The 20,010-nt window shown below is 38.4% G+C and overlaps 1 protein-coding gene across 1 annotated transcript in view; it reads left to right on the top strand.

Moving 5' to 3' along the window:
- Positions 1–566: 566 nt before the first annotated feature.
- Positions 567–20,010, top strand: part of PIWIL4 (piwi like RNA-mediated gene silencing 4) — a 42,542-nt gene continuing 23,098 nt past the window's right edge. The window contains exons 1-11 of the mRNA XM_039349083.1: positions 567–864; positions 3,437–3,613; positions 4,519–4,600; positions 5,226–5,351; positions 5,741–5,955; positions 9,472–9,593; positions 12,298–12,378; positions 14,368–14,565; positions 16,180–16,291; positions 17,373–17,496; positions 18,580–18,697. Coding sequence (XP_039205017.1) covers positions 3,530–3,613; positions 4,519–4,600; positions 5,226–5,351; positions 5,741–5,955; positions 9,472–9,593; positions 12,298–12,378; positions 14,368–14,565; positions 16,180–16,291; positions 17,373–17,496; positions 18,580–18,697 — 1,262 coding nt within the window. The 5' untranslated portion in view covers positions 567–864; positions 3,437–3,529. The remainder of the gene's footprint in view (positions 865–3,436; positions 3,614–4,518; positions 4,601–5,225; positions 5,352–5,740; positions 5,956–9,471; positions 9,594–12,297; positions 12,379–14,367; positions 14,566–16,179; positions 16,292–17,372; positions 17,497–18,579; positions 18,698–20,010) is intronic.

Here is a 20,010-nt window from a genome sequence, read left to right as displayed (position 1 = left end):
AGCAAGAAACTGTATATCATTTCAGATAAACGATTGTCCAATCTCTTCTTAAACATCTCCAGTGTGGGAGCATTCACAACTTCTGGAGGCAAGTTGTTCCACTGATTAATTGTTCAAACTGTCACGAAATTCCTTAGTTCTAGGTTGCTTCTCTTCTTGAATAGTTTCCATTCATTGCTTCTTGTCCTATCTTCAGATGCTTTGGAGAGTAGGTTAACCCCCTCTTCTTTGTGGCAACCTCTTAAATATTGGATATTTAGATATTAAATAACCTTCTACTGAATAATGTCTGTTACTCAGGCTAATCAACCAGGGTTTAAGGTTTAGCATGTTGTGCAAACTCTATCAAATGTGTTTCTTTTTTTCCAACAGGCCATAAATAGGTAAATCATGTAAACAGAGACTATTTGTATTAATATCCCTAACCCACCCTAGCAGTCATTCTCCTACTCAGGCTCTTAAGGAAAAGTGAATTACCACAGGAGAGAATTAGATTTCTCGCGCATGCGCCTTTCAGGCGAAAAGGAAAAAAAAACGCTCTTCGGGACGAACGTCCGGCGGTCGATTCCATGGAAGGAGAACGCGCAGGAGGAAGGCGTGGCCTCCGTAATGGGCGTGGTTATATTTCGAGGCAGGTTGCCTTGAGGCACGTGTCTGCACGAGGCCAAAAGCTGAGGGGGCGTAACGAGTGGTGGTAGTTGGAAGACCCTGTTACATTTTATCCCGGTCTTTCCTTGGCTTCTCTTAGGGCGAGTCCTATCACGTTTCCTGAAAGCGAAACCAAAGCAAAGTCAAAATTAAGAGCTAGTCCGGTGGGGTTTGTTCTTGACCTCATCTGATCAAGCGTTGCTCGTGAGGTTAACGGTAAGTGGGGTGTATGACGTCTCTGAGCCCCAAACACAGAAGGGGCCCCTGTTTAAGAGATTGATTCTGCCTCCTTCCTTCCAAAACCTACCACCGTTTACCCCCTTTTCACGATGCTGTTTTCAGGGTGTAATACATTTTGTCCTAACCCATTCAAATTTACCAATAAAAACCATTGATTATTTTGTAAATGTATAATACGTATATATTTTGTCCATTGTCTCAGGATCTTCTGGGTGAAGGAATAGCATGATCTTCCATATGTATGTATGTATACTCAGGATCCTGTGAAAATGGCTAGGGTAGGGTTGAGTAAGGGTTCAAATGCAAGGCTCGCCAGAACACCTGATTCTGACCTTTACTGGCTGTTACTACATTTCTACTCCAGATTAAATAATGAAGAACGTTGAGTTTAAAGTAGGATTAAGTCTTTTTTTTTTATATGAAGCAACTATCTGTTTCACGGTTTAAACAAGGAGAAGGATCTATGACGAGATGTTCCTGAAATTCTCAGTCATTACTGTGTTGGCAGGAGCTGCCAGTTTAGAGAATGCTTAATGCCTCACACTATATATTGTGAATATATTATTGAGGGGAAAAATTAAGGGGCTACACAGTTAGTCCTCAACTTAAAACAGTTCATTTAGTGACTGAAGTTACAACAGCACTGAAAAAAAATGACATGATCATTTTTCACATGGTCATTGCATCATCCTTATGGTCATGTGATCAAAATTCAGACACTTGCCAACTGACTTATTTATGATGATTGGACTGTCCCTAGGTCATGTGATCACCTTTTACAACCTTCTGACAAGCAAAGTCAATGGCAGAGTAGATTTATTTAACAAATGTGTCAAGAAAAATCATGAAATGTGACAAAATTTGAATGAATTTGTTGGGGCTCAATTGTGGTTGCAAGTTGAGGACTACCTGTATTCATGCAACAATAAAATACTATATACTATATACTATACATACATACATACATACATACATATATATAGGTTGCTAACAAAGAGTAAAGAGAGAACTGGGATAGCTATTTCGAGTTCCTTTAACTCTCTTCAGCCAGACTTACTCTTCTGAGATTCGAACCTGGGCTATATGCATGTTAGGCAGTTGTGTGTATATATATATGTATGTATGTATGTATGTATGTATGTATGTATATATATATATATATATATATATATATATATACACATACATATACATACATATACATAGACACACACACACATATATATGTATACATACACACACACTATATACTATAATAATAGTATCCAATAAAATACTATATACTACACACACACACACACACACACACACACACACACTATACTATAATAATAGTATCCTGTTCCTTCAGGAACTAGTGTGATGTAGCAATTGAGGCAATGTTTCTCAACCTTGGCAACTTTTAAACTAGATGAACAACAACTAGAATTCCCCAGCTGGCATCTTAAAAGTTGCCAAGATGGAGAAACTTGGACTAAGTTCAATTCTCAACCTGAAAGCCCTAGGTAACCTATGGGCAGCCATTTTTTCTCCATCCAGATTATCTCACAGAGGTTTTATTGTGGGAATAAAGTAAAGGAAGATCCCTGTGTACATGACTTCAGCTGCCTAAAAACACACAGAGCATAATAGCAATAATAATAAATAATTCAGTACATGCTAGTGGCAATATGTGAGGAGAAATAAATGAGCAATTTCTTTCCTCTATACTCTTTTCATCTTGGCCAATTGTCATTTTACAATTTTGACCCAAGAATTTATTTATTAGATTTGTATTCCCCCTTTGTACAAGTGCTCAAGGTGCTATACATAGTGCTGCTTTCTCCTATTTTTCTTCACCACCACCACCACCACCACAACCTCTATGAGGTGGGTTGGGCTAACTTGGTCCAAAGTTGCTAATAGGTTGACCCTGCTTCTGGTCCTCAGCGCCAAGCTCCAACAAAGAATGTTGAGAAACAGCACAGTTGAAATACCACTTTTTACGTGGTTCCTACTCATGGCTGAAGAGCAAGACATAAAGGCAATAAATAAAAGCTTAAGAACTATCGCTTTATGACATAGGTGAACACTCATAGCCAGCTTTTTACTATTTTGTGGCTGCTGTCTTTTTTTTTTTTTAAAGCTGCTTTCTATAAAAGTCCAGTATAATAAGGCCCCCTTGATGTAGAAGGTAGAATGTGAAAACTACAACTCAAATTAACCCTGTATTTTCTTCAAATCATCTCAGTTATGAATGGAGAGTTTCATATGGGAAAGTCAAGTCTTGACGTTTTTGCCATCCCTGATCTTTTGTGTTGCTCTTCCATCCACCAGATCTATCCTTCTGGAATTAGAGTTAATACAATAACAGAGTTGGAAGGGACCTTGGAGGTTGGTCTTGTAGTCCAACCCCCTGCTCAAGCAGGAGACCCTATACTATTTCAGACAAATAATTGGCCAACCTCTTCTTAAAAACTTCCAGTGATGGATCACCCACAACTTCTGAAGGCAAGCTGTTTCACTGATTAATTGTTTTAACTCTCAGGAAATTTCTCCTTATTTCTAGGTTGGGTCTCTTCTTGATTAGTTCACATCCATTGCTTCTTGTTCTGCCTTTGGGCGCTTGTTCTTTTTATTTCCGTGAGTCAGAACTGGAATAATGAGTGGACGGGCTCGTGTCAAAGCCAGAGGACAATGCTTTCCTGGAAGAGAAACATTTGGACAAAGCGATTTCTCAAAACCAGTATGTTTTTATGCCTGTGCTTGTTTACAAAACGTTGATCTTCTCTTGTGGGGCAACTGCACCATTAAACCAGTGATTCTCAATCTTTTCTATACCTGACATCCCTTATTTAGATCTACATTTAATGATCTATAATAATGATTGATAGTTTGTTTAAGACATACTTGTGTTCTATATAAATGGCTGTATTTTTAATTTGGTGCTTGCACTGGATATATTTTGTCCTAGAAAAACAATGTACTAAAAAAGCACCATATTTGAACAGATGCTAATGAATCAAATTTATACAATCTCCAAAGAAATGTATTCCTGCAGACAGAATTCAATTCAAGAAGATGTCTTACAAAAGAGTATTAGTAACTGATGTTATAATGTTAGTGTACCCAGAAAGACAATTAAAATGAAGAGTGTCAAGTCACTGTGATTTTCTTCAATAATAAGTGATAGAAAGTTATAAAAAAAAGCTATTGAAAACAATAAATAGAGAACTCAGGCTCAGGGAATTTTACTTAATCTAATTTATTTGGAATGTTTTATACATTGCTAAAATGTTCATCCTGGGAATATAGTTTATATTTGAGATACCTGAAAGGGATGGTTCTAGTTGTGCGGTTAGACCCAGTGATGCTGATCTGTTTCTTAATCTTTCCATAATGGTTTATCTTATTTTACCCGATTTTATGGCTTAGTAAAAAGGGGAAAGTTTGATAGCAAACAAAACAGGAAGTAGCTAGAGTCAGACTGATGGTGTTTTGTGGCTTTCCATTCTCAGTATCTTAGAACAGTGGAGTGTTACTTAATAGCAAATATTTTTTTAAAAAAATATCAGAAATCAAGTCAGTGGAGAAAAGCATAATCTGTTCATAGTTTTTAATTTGTCAGTGTTTATCATTTCTACCTTAAAGGGTTGTTCGGGAGACACTGCTTCTTACAGTGTGCCAGAGGCCACTAGCAGCCATGTAAGAACTGGAGAAGAATCATTGAAATGTAAGCAAGCTAATTGTGCAATAGCTATTCTTAAACAGCCTGATCTCCAGAGTATATGTAAATATTTAAAGTACAGGTAGTTCTTTACTTTACTGGTACTCAGTTTTCACTGCCAAGTAAAGCATTTGTTTAGCGCGTCATGCCCAAATTGAAAACCTTTCCCGTAGCGGTTGCTAAACAAATCATTGTAGTTCTTAAGTGACCTAAAAGGTTGTGAAGTGGGTCCAGCTTCCAATATTGACTTTGCTTGTTGGAAGGCACCTGGGAAGGTTGCAAATGAAGATCCTATAATCCCTTGACACTGCAACTGTCATAAATACATGCCAGTTATCAAACATCAAAATTTTGATCACGAGATCATGGAGATACTGCAATGATCATGCTGTAAGTGTAAAAAATGGTCATAAATCACTTTTTTCAATGCCGTTGTGACTTTGAATGATTACTATAAATCAAGGACTACCTTGATGTATATAGTTTACATTCCAAATGAAATGAATTATAATAGACTTTCATTATTCATTAACCAGTACACCAATATTATTACAGTACACAGCTTTAGCTTTATAATTTCTTTTCATTTTCTCTGAGACTGCCAACGCCTTATTTTTGTTTCCTTCTCAAGATGGCTTTTCTGTTGGACCTTCTGGCTATACGGTGATGGAGAGAGGAGGGAGGATCCAGTGTAAATTTCGGGACTTGGAAGTGAATATTAGAGAAGCAATGTTACATGTCAAAGATTCTAAAACAGGTATAATTTATTTAGGGAACAGTTTTTTTTCCTGCACCTAGAGTTGTGCTGTGCTAGGGTTCTTTAGGTAGCTACAATAATATTTCCCATTGACGCTACAATATTACAGTTGCCGTAATATTTCCCTTATTTCCACTATTTGGGAAAAATTGGGTCTTAATTTCACTGTTGAGTGATAGGCTGCAAAATTCAATTTACTGTACATCACAAGTTTCAGGCAATCTCGGAAGGTCTCAACAAACACAATGGGTTTTTACACATAGTTGTTAACTGATAAAGTACTGGTAATCTGTCTGGTGTGTAATCTGCATTTGCATAACCATCTTGGGTCTCCCTCCTTCCTACTTTTTTTTTATTTGCTATCCAGCTAATAACCTTATTCATTTCAGGATCCAGTGGTATTCCTGTGAAAGTGATTACCAACCTGTTTAGTTTAGGCTTGCCTAGGGAATGGCAGCTATACCAGTACCATGTAACATTTAGCCCAGAGCTGGAATCAAGGCGTTTACGGATTGCCCTGTTGTATAACCATGTTGAATTTCTTGGAAAAGCCAAAGTATTTGATGGAGCAACCCTGTTTCTTGCACACAAGCTTGAGAACCAGGTAAGACTCTATGTTTGTGTTTGTGTGTCTGTGTGTGCGTGCATCTATGTATGAGAGGAGGAAGATTATACTTTTTAAAGAACTTTTGTAACTACCATAGTAAGGGAATATTTGTAGAACAAGGAACAACCAGTAATATACAGGTAGTCCTCATGTCAAGGCTGCTAACATCGGATGTTCTTTCGGAACCATGACACCTCAATCTATGACTGGTCTCTTAGCAATCATTTAAAGTTATGATGAACCCCCCCCCAAAGGTATTCATGATCTGGTTCTAACATTTCAATGGCCACTCTTTTCCTCGCTCCATGGTCACGCAACTGTATTTGGGGTACTCTGCCTTCATTTTCAGTTATTTGTAGTATCGCACCATTACATGATTGTGATCTACAACAGGGCTTTTCAACCAATGGTACGGGTACCACCTGTGGTACATTGGCACCTGGCAAGTGGTACGTGACCATCCTAGAAAAGTGGTAGCGGTGAAAGGGAATGAGCTGAACCGGTGGCAGCACCGCACAAGCCTGAGCGAGAGATGGCTGGAGCTGCAGGGCTGTCAGAGCTCAGCGGAAGCGCCAGGATCAATGCCGCTTTCCAGCTGATGGGTGCTTCTTTGGGGTTGTCAGGGCTCAGTGGAAGCGCCAGGATCAGCGCCAGGCTCCAGCTGGAGCTCGGCGCTGATACTGGCGCTTCTGAGCCCAGAAGAAGCGCCAATCAGCTGGAATGTTGCAGCATCTCCAGGGTCTTGTAATTTACATTCAGATGCTTGGCAACTGATTCATATTTATGACGGTCACAGTGTCCAAGGGTCATGTGAAGTGATCAAAACCTACTGCAACCACCCAGTAGACGGGAATAAAAACCAAACACCCGCCCACCCCACTCCCGCTGCCAATCCTCAACAGAAATGCTCACAACAATGAAAACCTCGTACAGGAGGAAGAGCGCTGCTGGGCGGGCAGGCAGGTGTCTTGCTCAGCTGTGGCTTGAGGGGGGCACCTTTTTCAGTGCCATTGTAACTTTGAACAGTCAGTAAGCAAATTGTTGTTAAGTGGAGGACTACCTGTTACTTTATCACTTTTTTCCTCTTTTTTTTTTTTTTTTTTTGATCACCAAGTTTTTGACACCTTGCTAGGCAACTGGTGGTACTCAGATGTTGCCATATCCTAAAAGTGGTACAAAGGGTGAAAAGGTTGAAAAGCCCTGTATTAGATTATAGAATAAAATACAAAAGCAAATAGTAGGACACAGTGGGGAGGAAAAAAGGGGGGGAAAGTGAGGGGGAGAAGGGAAAAAGAGCATACTTCCTCTGTTGCAGTAGAAGGAAGCATTAACACTGAACCTCAACTTTTTACTTTTCCATAATATTATAAACTAGCCATTTCTATAACAACAAATGAATCTAATCAGTAAAACTCAAAATCCCCCCCCCTTTTTTTTAGTCATCAGTTTTTTTGACAGCTTGCTAAGCATTGGTGGTACTCAAATATTATCATTTCCTAAAAGTGGTACAATCTGTGAAAAGGTTGAAAAGCCCTGATCTACAATATTTTTGCTGAAAATCAGTCTTTACTTCCAGGTTTTGGCAAAAAAAATCCAGCAGTGAACAAAAGGTTTGCTTAATGACTGCACTATTTGTTTAATGACTGTTGTAAAAAAAAGTTGTAAAATCGAATCAGTCACATGAGTGAATTGCTTTACGCCCATCACAACTTAGGACCATAATAGCAGGCTCCACTACAATCATAAGTCGAGGACTACTTTGTACTTTCATTCCCATTGGTCCTGCTAGGGAATTAGGTAAATACATGAATAATGAGATTATAGTGGAATATTCTATCTCCAGGATGACAAATCTTCTGCTTTTCAATACAATCTAATGACCAATACAAGCTAATACTGTCCTCAAGTTCTGCTTGAGGGCATCAGATTGGCAATTCTTGAAAGATGAATACCCACTAGGCAGGCCTTTAGTGTTGTCCTGGGCTCAGTCAGTAACCCTGTGGCTCTGTGGAAAACTATCCATGTAGTTAACCTGTCTTGCCATTCAATAAAGTATTTTTTATTGTATTTCACCTTATCCAACGCTGTAAGATCCAATCAAAGTGTAAAAAAAATAGTATATGATTACAACACAAATAACAATTAGCAGCCATGCTCCATAAAAAAGAACCTTGAATTTATATATGTTGACGGCAGTAAGACTATTGTATGCACAAAAATGGAAGGATATTTCGATTCTCACTATGGACGAATGGCTACAGAAGCTGATGGAGTTGGCAGAGGTGGCTAAATTGACTGTTTTGATTAAAGAAAAGAATATAAGTACTTCTGTTTCTACTTGGAAACCGCTTCTGGATTTTGTGCTTGAGGTGGAAAAAAAATGAAACTTTGATTTTGGGTTTTACCGATTACATTGATTTGTTGTTATAGAAATGGCTAGTTCAGGGGTAAGCAACCTTGGCTCTTTTATGACTCGTGGACTTCACGAGTCATGAAAGTGCCAAGGTTGCCTACCCCTGGGCTAGTTTATACTATTATCTAGTTTATAGTTTATACTATTATGGAAAAGTAAAAAGTTGAGGTTTGATGTTAATGCTTTATTCTATTGCAGCAGAGGAAGTCGGAAGTCAGTGCCTTTTTTTTTCTTTTTCCCTGCTCCCTCTAAATAGAAGATGGAGGCTGGTATGGACTCACTTTCCTTTTCTTTCTCATCCGTGCTTGTAACAGGAAGTAATGAGAGAAGGAAAAGTAAATAATAATCCCTGAACATTTCCCTATGACAGGAACATGCTGCACCTACTTTGGTCAGCAAGGTCAGGGTTGCCAAACTTAACTGTAACCTAGCTAAGCAGAAAAGAAATTAATCTTGTCCTGCCAGAGAAGCACATACTCTAGGGACAGAACAAATATAATTCAGGATACTTTGTCTTTTGCCCTCTCCATTTCCCTTCCCTTCATACTCTGTTGTGTATCATCCTACACCTTGTTTTTCGGTTCCAGTGCTGATATCCACAGCATTAAACAAGTTCAATCCGTTGGTCAGTTTGTTTAATGTTTTTACTCAACCCTAACAAATACATAAGGTAAAGCCTACGTTGTTTTATAATTGTAGTTAATTATAAAACAGCAGAAGAATTCAATTTCTTTGAAATATTCATCGTACACTCTGAAGGGTGGAGAAGCATGAAAAGATGAGTTTGTTCTGCTTTGGTCCCATAAACTATGATTTATTTTGGCTCTTGAAGCAGTTCAATTTAAGACCCTCACCCTCTTTATCTTTCATTATTCATTGTTGGCACACAGTGATGTTGGCACACACTTGTAAGTTAAATAAGCAGACCTTTGCCTTATTTAACTGCAAGAGAAAATTATTCTCCTGTTCATAAAAGTTTTTTTTTTAAAGCTCTACAAGCTTTTATTGGAAAGTAACTGCCAGGAAGGACTTGTACTATAAAACGGTTTGTATTAGAACTTTTGCAATTGAATTTAAACTGCATATTCTCTTCCTCTTAGGTCACAGAATTATCTTGTGAAACTCGAAGAGGCGATAATGTAAAGATAACAGTCCAATTAACTCACCAGCTATTTTCCAGCAATCCTGTGTGCATACAATTCTTAAACCTCCTCTTTAAAAAGTGAGTCTTTATTTTTTGGAGGGGGTATAGAGAGAAGGAAAGAAGTCCTAGTTTTAGACTAAATTCTTATACAAGTGCCTCATATTGGCCTTTCTTCAAATTTTGCAAGGCAGATATCCAAGTTAAAGCACTTCTCCTGTATTGCTTCCAACCCCTAAATATCTATAAAGAGATAAGGAGTCTCTGCGGATTTTACTCCACTAGTTGTTGCTGACTGTAGGGCAGCGGTTCTCAACCTGTGGGTCGCGACCCCATTTGGGGTCGAACGACCATTTCATGGGGGTCGCCAAACAATGCAGTCCGCCATTTTTCCCCCTTTTCCTTAGCTGTGCTACTCCCTCTTATTCTATTGGCTTTTGAAAGCCAATAGAATAGACTCTATTGAATAGAGCATTGCTATATTGTTTTTGTGATTAATCACTATGCTTTAATTATGTTCAATTCGTAACAATGAAAATATACCCTGCATATCAGATATTTACATTATGATTCATAACAGTAGCAAAAATTACAGTTATGAAATAGCAATGAAAATAATTTTATGGTTGGGGGTCACCACAGGATGAGGAACTGTATTAAGGGGTCGTGGCATTAGAAAGGTTGAGAACCACTGCTGTAGGGGGAGGTGCTCATGTTTGTGTCAAAGCCATTGAGCCAGCACTGTCCAAAGACATTTTCCGCAGGCATGTGGCCAGCATGGCATCATGGAGCACTGTTACCTTCCCACCAAAGTGGTACCTATTTATCTACTCGCGTTTACATGCTTTTGAACTGCTAGGTTGGCAGGAGCTGGGGCAAGGACGGGAGCTCAGCCCGTCATGTAGAACTCAGGTCTTGAACCTGGGCTGCTGGCTTTCAAGCCGACAAGCCCAGCGTCTTAACCACTGAGACACCACATCACCCTATATATCTATGGAGATTCTCAAATCATCCAAGACATGGTTGTCCCAAAAGTGCTTTTCCAAAAGGCAACTGGACTTTCTTGGTTATTTTTTTTTCCTTGAAAACATTTCACTTCTCATCCAAGAAGCTTCTTCAGAACTGAATCAGGGGCAGCTCACAAACTCTTTGAGTAATTGGTTTTATTACTGGATTGTTCTTACGGTTAGAAAATTATTCTCAACATTGAAGTGAAGTCTACCTTCTCAACTTTATCCATCATTTTGTATCTTGCACTGTGGAACCAAACAGAATAGGGGTTGACCTTTTTTTAACTTGACATTCTTTCAGCTATTTAAAGAGTACTATCCAATCCCTTGGTTTTTCTTCTGGGCTACAAATTGCCAATACCTTTAAACTATGTTGAGAGAACGTATGATAATTTCTAGTCCAGGATTCATCCCTGTTAGCTTTTTTCAACCTGTTCAATTTCTCAGAATCCTTTTTGAAGTATGATACTATGATAATATGACAGACTTGAGTATGGGGCTCTATCCAATGAGATGCTGTTCTATGGTGATAAAAGTAAGACCCTGCACTCAGGCAGGAACAATCAAATGACACTAAGCTGGCAGGAATAGCCAACACTCCAGAAGACAGGCTTAGGATACAGGAGGATCTGGAGAGACTTGAACACTGAGCGCTATCTAACAAAATGAAATTCAATGGTGAAAAAAAGTAAGGTTCTACATTTAGGCAAGAAAAACCAAATGTACAGGTATAGTATAGGGCAGTGATGACGAACCTTTTAGAGACCGAGTGCCCAAACTGAAACCCAAAACCCACTTATGTATCGTCGGGTGCCGGGTGGGTGTGGCCCATTGACTGGGTGTGGCCAATTGGGAGGGTGTGGCTGCGGTGGTAACGGCAGATTGGATGGGAGTAAAAATTTCAATCAATGAAATCCAATTTTGCGATATCTTTTTTTTCCCGCGAGAAGCTGAAATTGATTGATTGATTGAACCTTTTTGTTTTCCACATGGTGGCAGACTAAAGTGAAAAGGCTTTATAAAACCCAGCTGAAGGCCTAGGACTCGGACTCTAAAAGGTTTTTCATCACTGGACTAGAAGAATCATTATGATTCTATGATTCAATACCTAGAACTAGACACACTAAAATGGAAATTGGAATGATTTCTACTTGTGATCAGGAGATTATTTTTCACCTGAAGCAGTCTGCAGCAGAGCCTGTAGGATGAAGATTGGAATCATAAATCCCCTTTTTGAGAGGTCTCTGGTATTGAAAGCCTGCCCCACTCTGTCTTGGATAGATAGTAAGGAAGATGACCTTGACAGAAATGTACAAGTTCCATTTTGCAAGTGTCCAAGATAAAACATATGTTAAGTCTGCTATAGAGAGAAAAGAGTCACACAGATACCTCCCTAATTCAGTATAAGAAGTGGGAGGAGGTACTGCATAATCAGACTTGCAGGATTTAAGTCAGCCTTACCAGATAGACCAGACCAGGAAATCAACTCAACGGGAAGACTAAAAGAGTTTTTATTGAGAGAGGCTATCAAAACAGAATCTTGCTTGCATTTTCTCTATCATTTCATCCAAGTCATTGATAAAAATATTGAAAATAACGGGCCAAACCTTCTAGCAGTCGAGTTTGATGAGGAATCGTTGCTGAACGTTTTATTTTAAATACTTGATTAGATTGCAAAATGTGCATGTTTTAATTTATCAGTGCTGCAATGTTACAGTGCTTGCTGCCGTACACTAATACAATATATATATATATATATTTACATTTAATACCAGGGTTTTACAAAAGCTGTCAATGTATCAGATTGGACGAAACTTCTACAGTCCTTCTGATCCAGTGGAAATCCCTCAGCACAAGTGAGTTGGCTAGCTCACCTTGAAATGTTTTCAGCCTAAATATTTCTGTGGCAAATTAAGTTGTTTTATCCATGAATAACTCACTATCTGTTGAGAATTTTTTTCAGAATTATCCATTAATCTGATTGATGGCATTTTATCTACACATTATTCCTAGCCTAACGTTGTGAGATAAGCTGTGTTGATGGACGAGAAGTAATCCAAAATGAACTGGAAGCTATATAGGTAGTCCTCAACTTAGGACCACAATTGAGTCCAAAATTTATGTTGCTAAGTGAGAAATTTGTTAAGTGAGATTTGCCCCATTTTATGACTTTCCTCGCCACATTTGTTAAGTGAATCACTGTGGTTCTTAAATTAGTAACACGGTTGTTAAGTGAATCTGGTTTCCCCACTGACTTCGCTTGTCCGAAGGTCACAAATGGGGATTCCATGACCCAGGACTGTCATAAAGGTGATCAGTTGTCAAGCATCCAAATGTAATCCAAATCACATGACCATGGGGATGCTGCAACGGTCATAAGTGTGAAAAATGGCCATAAGTCACTTTTTTCGGTGCCGTTGTAACTTTGAACAATCACTAAATGAAGAGTTGTAAGTTGAGGACTACCTGTACCTGCATAAGATTAGCTAAAGTTACTTGATCCATTGTTTGACTAATGAATATAGTTTTCTCAGTCTGTAAACCACACTGAGTTGATCCACATGATATGCTTAACTGCTTAGAGCATGGGTTTCCAATCTTTTGGCTTGCCTGGGCAGCAATAAGTAGACAAAAATGCCATATCCAGTCCAAACATCTGGCTGACTGTAACCCACTGGAATAATAATAATAATAACAATAACGATATCTGTAATAACATCAAACATCCACATCTGCCTATTCCAGGTCCTTGGTAAGGACTCGATAGGTAGGCAAAATGCCAAATGAAGTCTGAACCTGGCTGACTGTGATGATCCATAATAATAATAATAATAATAATAATAATAATAATAATAATAATAATAATAAACAAAGAACTCTGGATAGTGGACGTGGCAGTGCCTGGAGACAGCAGAATAAGCAAGAAAGAACTGGAGAAGATAACAAAATACAAAGACCTACAAATAGAAATAGAAAGACTGTGGCAAAAGCAAGCAAGGGTAGTACCAATAGTGATAGGCTCCTTGGGTGCAATCCCAAAACAACTGGAGCACCACTTGAACACCATTGGCATTGACAAATTCGCTATTAGTCAATTGCAAAAAGCGGCCTTACTAGGAACCGCTTCCATCCTGCGACGATATTTGTAATACCATCAAACATCCACATCTGCCTATCCCAGGTCCTGGGTAAGGACTCGATAGATAGAGAAAATGCCAAATCCAGTCTGAACATCTGGCTGACTGTGCGATGATCCATAATAATGATCCATAATAATAATATAATCTACAAATTCTCCTCTCTCTCCTTATTTATTGATTTATTTGCTCTATCCCTGGATCACTAGACTCCATTAGTCTAATGGAGTCATAGCACTTTATAAACCTATACTCGTAGTAAAACTCTTCTTATAAAACAGAACAGGCAATCCTCATAAACTCCAAACAATCAAATGAGAGCAAAATAAGATAGCCACCACTTCCCATGCCATCTAACTCACACTTCAAACCCCCTGCAAAAGAGGGCCCTGGCTTTTCCCCCAACCCTGCAGTCAGAGTTACATTACAGCTCCACTACATTAAGGAAGTCACAACTCCTTTTGCCATCTGTGTTTGATTCTTGTGTGCTCAAAGGAGAGAGTGATGTTGATGTTAGATTTCATGATATTCTTTTTATTGCAAATGTAGCTTCAGAGTGATTCTAGATGCCCCTTTTCTAGTTCAGAATGCTTCATCCTTAACTTTTTTCGCTTTGCATGTCTATGAATGTTTACTTCTGTTCTCTCCCTGCTGCTCGGAGTCTGTGTAAATAGACTAACTCAGAATTTTTTTCCCCTCCCTTTTTAGGCTGACTCTCTGGCCAGGATTTGCCGTGTCAGTTGGGCACTTTGAGAACAAAGTAATGCTCTGTGCAGATGTGAGCCACAAAGTCCTTCACAGTGAAAATGTTTTGGAGTTCATGACTAATCTGTATAACAATTCAGACAGGGCACGTTTTGCAGAAAACTGTGAGAAGGAATTGGTGGGGCTTATTGTTCTTACAAGGTACAGTTTACCCCTTTGGAAACCGTGACATCTTTTTGAACATTAGTAACTTCATGTTCCCTTCAGTTGCTAACTTCATCCATTTAAGAGAATTTTGACTCATTTAGTAGTTTTGTATTACAGCTTTTAGAATTTACCTACATAGGAATCTGGGGACATACTAAGATGGCTTCTGGGTAATTAATACCTCTTCTTCACCTAATTTCTTTTTATTCTGTTTTTTTGTACTTTTTATAATTTTTAAGTTTTTTTTAATACCAATAATATTAATTAGTATGTTTTGTTGTGTGCTACCCAAAGTCACTTGATTGGATGGCCAGATTGATTTATTGATTCTTTCTTAGGTTTATGTGTTGCTTCAGTCATAAAATTATCTCTTAAGCAGCATTCGTTTCAATTCAATAACAATATAAATGTAATAATGTCTGCCAAATAAACAATATAATATGCAACAACTACATCGATTTTTCCTCAATCTGGTCAAATCACATCAATTTTATTATTTTACTAGCATTTGAAATTCGTTCAACTAGACCAGTGGTTCTCAACCTTTTTAATGCCGCGACCCCCAACTGGTCGTAAGTCGAGGACTACTCAACTGGTGCAGCACTGTTTGCAGAATGGGACTTTTGGCGGCTCAGCAGGGCAGAGACAGCCTGGACAATTCCTATTGGCTTTTGAAAGCCAATAGAATTAGACTCTATTCAAGAGAGTCTATTCTATTGGCTTTCAAAAGCCAATAGAATAAAAGGGAGTAGCACCGCTAAGGAAAAGGGGAAAAAAATGGCAGACTGCGTTGTTTGGTGACCCCCGTGAAATGGTCGTTGGACCCCAAATGGGGTCCCGACCCACCGGTTGAGAACCACTGAACTAGACCAAGGTACTACAATTCACATTCTAAGAACAGAAATTAAGTTTTTCTCATTGTTTTTTCTTGCATAAGCGCACTTATTATAACTATATCTCATGTTTAAAACAATTTAATTTGGGTTTGAAAAGTATTTCACCCTCTTTGCAAATGATCCAGAAATGTTACTGACCACTCTAAGCTAAGAAGTAATGTTGGGAAGAAGCAAATCTGTTTTTATACCATTTTACTTGCAGACGTTATTTTTTTCTTCTTGCTGTTTTTAGAACTGTTTTTCTCCTGCAGTGGGGAAAAAATAAATATTGGCTGGTTTTAGTTTGTTTTAGTGATGCTGCTTTATCCTTGCAATGTAAATAATACTTTTATAATGTTATTTTGATATCTACAAAGAGAATTTTTAAATTATTTCATAGTAGGAAATTATATACATTTTATTTACCAAATTTATTCATAAGCATATGACAAGACAAATAAAAATCTGTTTTAAAAAAATCTGGACCAGGAAATTAACAAAACATAAATCAAAATAGTTATAATGCCTAATTATACTTTGTCTCTCCTGAAAAGTGGCAGCATGTTTTTTTTCCACAAAAGAACAGGAATTTTGTCTACACTCCTATATGTTATCATACTTAATGACCTACCATTCATTTGATTTTTATGGGTGTGTAGAAGAAAGAATTATGTCAGGGCATGTTAGAGAATACATAGAATATTTAGATTTTTTTTTTTACTTGGCATTTCAGGTACAACAACAAAACATATCGTATTGATGATATTGAGTGGTCTATAAAACCAACAGATACATTCCAGAAACGTGATGGCACTCAAATCTCTTATGAGGATTACTACAAACAGGTAATTGAGAATCTGGATATTGCATGAAGACTATGCTCCAATGTTTGTAAATATGGTATTCACTTGTAATTTCTAGCATTCCCAAACTGGTCACATTAGCCCAGAGTTATAATTCAACAGATCTGAAGGATAGCAGATCATCAAACATCTGCCTGTCTCAGGACCTTGGGAAGGACTTGATGGGTGGATAAAAATGCCAGACCTAGAAAATATTGGGTTATGCATTGCTTTATATTTAAGTGGGAACAGTTTACAGGCAGTCCTCAACTTACGACCACAATTGAGCCCAAAATTTCTGTTGTTAAATGATACATGTGTTAAGGGGGTTTTGCCCCATTCTGCCATCTTTCTTGCCACAGTTGTTAAGTTAATAACAGAGTTATTAAGTGAATCTGGCTTCCCCACTGACTTTGCTTTGCAGAAGGTCACAAAGGGTGATCATACGACCTCAGGACACTGCAACCGTTATAAATACGAACCAGTTGGCAAGCATTTGAATTTTGATCACATGATCATGGGGATGCTCCAAAGATCGTAACTGTGAAAAATGGTCACAAGTCACATTTTTCAGTGCCTTTGTAACTTTGAACACTCACTAAACAAACTGTTGTAAATCAAGGACTAGTTGTATTCAGAATTCCTAGCATCTTTTTTTCAAATCTTTAATCATTCGTTGTTTTCTTAGAATTATTGAATTGCTAAGAGCCAATCAGATTATCGTAGGAAAAGACAGTTTCTTTAAAGATAGACAGGTAATTCAGGAGCTCTCCTACACACTTTAAAGCAGTGTTCAGATCTTGACTACTGCACAAACCTAGAAAACCTAGGAAAATAGCTATAGAAATATAGGAGAAATCAAGTTAAGTCAATATATGAAGTACTTAGGAAACATATTAAGTATTTAGGAAAACAACATATTCTGTTAACAGGAAAAAATGTCTGGACTTCAACTCCCAGAATTTGGGGAATTGAAATCCAGACCTCTTAAAAGTTGCTAAGGTTGATGAATACTGAACTATAGCATCAGGGATTGGGAATGGAGCTGACTAGTTTCCTTCTGACCTTATATTTCTATCAACAGCAATACGATATCATCTTGACTGATCTGAATCAACCAATGCTTGTTAGCCAACTGAAGAGTAAAGGCAGCCAGTCTGCTGAGTCCCGTGTGGCGCATCTAATCCCAGAACTTTGCTACATGACAGGTAAGACAATGTCATTTGGCTCATTCAAACAGCCGTTAGCATTCTGAGCTTGTCTTTAGTCAATTCTGCAGTATTCAAAAATTAGAGATGAAGTTTCTGGTCAAATCAATGTTTGAAAAGAATATAGACATGATCCAATTTGGGTTGGTCACCTCTGATCCCGGTGACCGACCCAGATTGGATTTTGCAACATTATCCTGAGACACGTATATGAGAATATAGACAGACTATAAAGAAAGCACATGATCACATTTGGGTTGCTTGGTAGCCGGTTCACCTTTATGGCTGATTGCAATGTCCCACTGTCATCTGATCATGGTTTTTGATATTTTTTGCCAATTTCAGGCATTTAAATTCTGGTTTCTGGCAAAAAGTGCCCATTGAGTAAGCTTGTTTTTTTTTTCTTGCAGACATTTTATTACCCAGACTAGGTAACATTATAGCAGCTTCAATCCCGAACTAGAAATATTCTCCTGATCCCCAAGCAGGATCAGGACCTTGGAGAGTTCCCTGCAGGTGATTTACAAACAGTATTAGACCTCTAATCAGGAGATCTCTTGTTCCAGCATTTATCTATGACCATGTGAGCCCTCAAATGAGCTTTGAAGAGTAAGGTATTTGCTAGGTGGACAAGTGCTTGCTGTGACATTAGAATTAAGAGCCTTACTCATGTGTGACTGGGAAGATGCTATGGAGGAGTCATCTGGGTCTGAGCTCTCAGATGAAGGGAGAAATTCTCAGCTATGTTACAGCATGCACCTGATTTTAAAAATCAGATCTGGTTAATACTTCTATAGGAGACCCCTATAAAATTCCAGGCCAGACTGGAGGAAGGCTGTAGCAAAGCATTTTTGGATTGGCATCAGGAGTTGGGCTTCGCCTTTTATCTCCTTACATCCTCTGACTGGGGAGTTATAAAAATAAATACTGAAAGCTAAGCTTCAAGTGGGAAGACCTCTGGTTCATCAGTTTGGACTGTAAAGACATCATATCTCTGATTCTTGGTTTTTACCATTCTTTTGATCCTTGTGCCGTATACCGATTTAGAGCTTAGTAAAAGTATTCCCCATTTTTTTATGTTAGGGCTTAGCAGACATGCAACTTCAGACTTTCGCTTGATGAGAGATCTCGCTCAACACACTCACTTGCCCCCACAGCAGAGACATCAACAGCTGTCTAGACTTGCTGACAATATTCAGAGGTAATGTTCTATCAAGATTGGTTGGTGTCAAGCATCTGACCGTGATGAGCAGGCTCCATAAATTCCTTATATATTCCATATTTTGTTTTTTTGCTCATTATATTAGGGTAATTGTATATTTAAGAGGGGGCATCAAGGTATAAAACAAGGTGTCTCCGTTCTATTGCAATTTGCATATCTATCTGAATGATCCCTGGCAATGATAAATTTGACCATTACTGATTTGTAGAACAGTATGGCTCGCTTTCCAAGGCCTACTGCAGCCTCTCACTTCCTGTTTGTGATCCTGGAAAGGATTCAGATGGGAAAATGATTTACAAGTATGTTTAAGTTAATATAAGAACAGGTAACACATTGCAGGAAAGAATCATGGTTATAGCCTGCCTGAACTGACATAACAATTGACTTGATGTTTAAAGCAAATCAGCACTCAACCTCAACAATTGTATTTATGATGGAGCAAAATCACTCATGTCTCCTGCGAAGTTAAGTCTCACTGAATTCAAGATTCAGTTCACGCAGTTTCTACAGATTTGCTTCTTTATTTTTAACCACCAGATGGAGGTAAAGTATCATCAGTTTTCAGACACAAGGGCTACTCTGAAACACAAATGAATGGTTTCAGAGGAACTCCTTCAGAACTGAAAAATACTCTCCAGAAATGTCTTATGCTTATTATTTGTTTGTTTGTTCATTTATTAATTGATTGATTTAATGTTATTGATTAGTTATATACACACTTTTAATTTAGAAGTGAAGATGGCATACTTTATGTAGGGGGTCCTTCCTACTTTTTACTGAAACAACTACCCTGCATGGCTGGTTGGGCTGAAAGAGACTACCCCAAAGTCACTCTGAGATCTTGTACGGTTGACAATGAAGCTAGATCTGTGCCGGTCATTTTGATGAACAGTTCCTAAATTTCTGGTACTACTGAACCTCTTGATGCGGGTGAAGAAGGAGACTACAAAAGTTGGCTTCAAACTCAACATCAAGAAAACCAAGATCATGGCATCCGGCCCTCTCAATTCCTGGCAAATAGATGGAGAAGAAATGGAGGTAGTGACAGATTTTATTTTTCTGTGCTCCAAGATCACCTCAGATGGGGACTGCAGCCAAGAAATTAAAAGACGCTTGCTCCTGGGGAGGAAAGCTATGGCAAATCTAGACAGCATATTAAAAAGCTGAGACATCACCCTGCCAACAAAAGTGCGTACAGTCAAGGCCATGGTTTTTCCAGTTGCAACGTATGGCTGTGAAAGCTGGACCATAAGAAAGGCTGAGCGCTAAAGAATTGAGGCCTTTGAACTATG

Source organism: Crotalus tigris, unplaced genomic scaffold (assembly GCF_016545835.1).
Source record: "Crotalus tigris isolate CLP2741 ecotype Arizona unplaced genomic scaffold, ASM1654583v1 scf7180000018224.911827, whole genome shotgun sequence".
NCBI lineage: Eukaryota > Metazoa > Chordata > Lepidosauria > Squamata > Viperidae > Crotalus > Crotalus tigris.
Note: the sequence above shows the minus strand (reverse complement) of the source record. Positions and strands in the feature narration are given on the sequence as shown.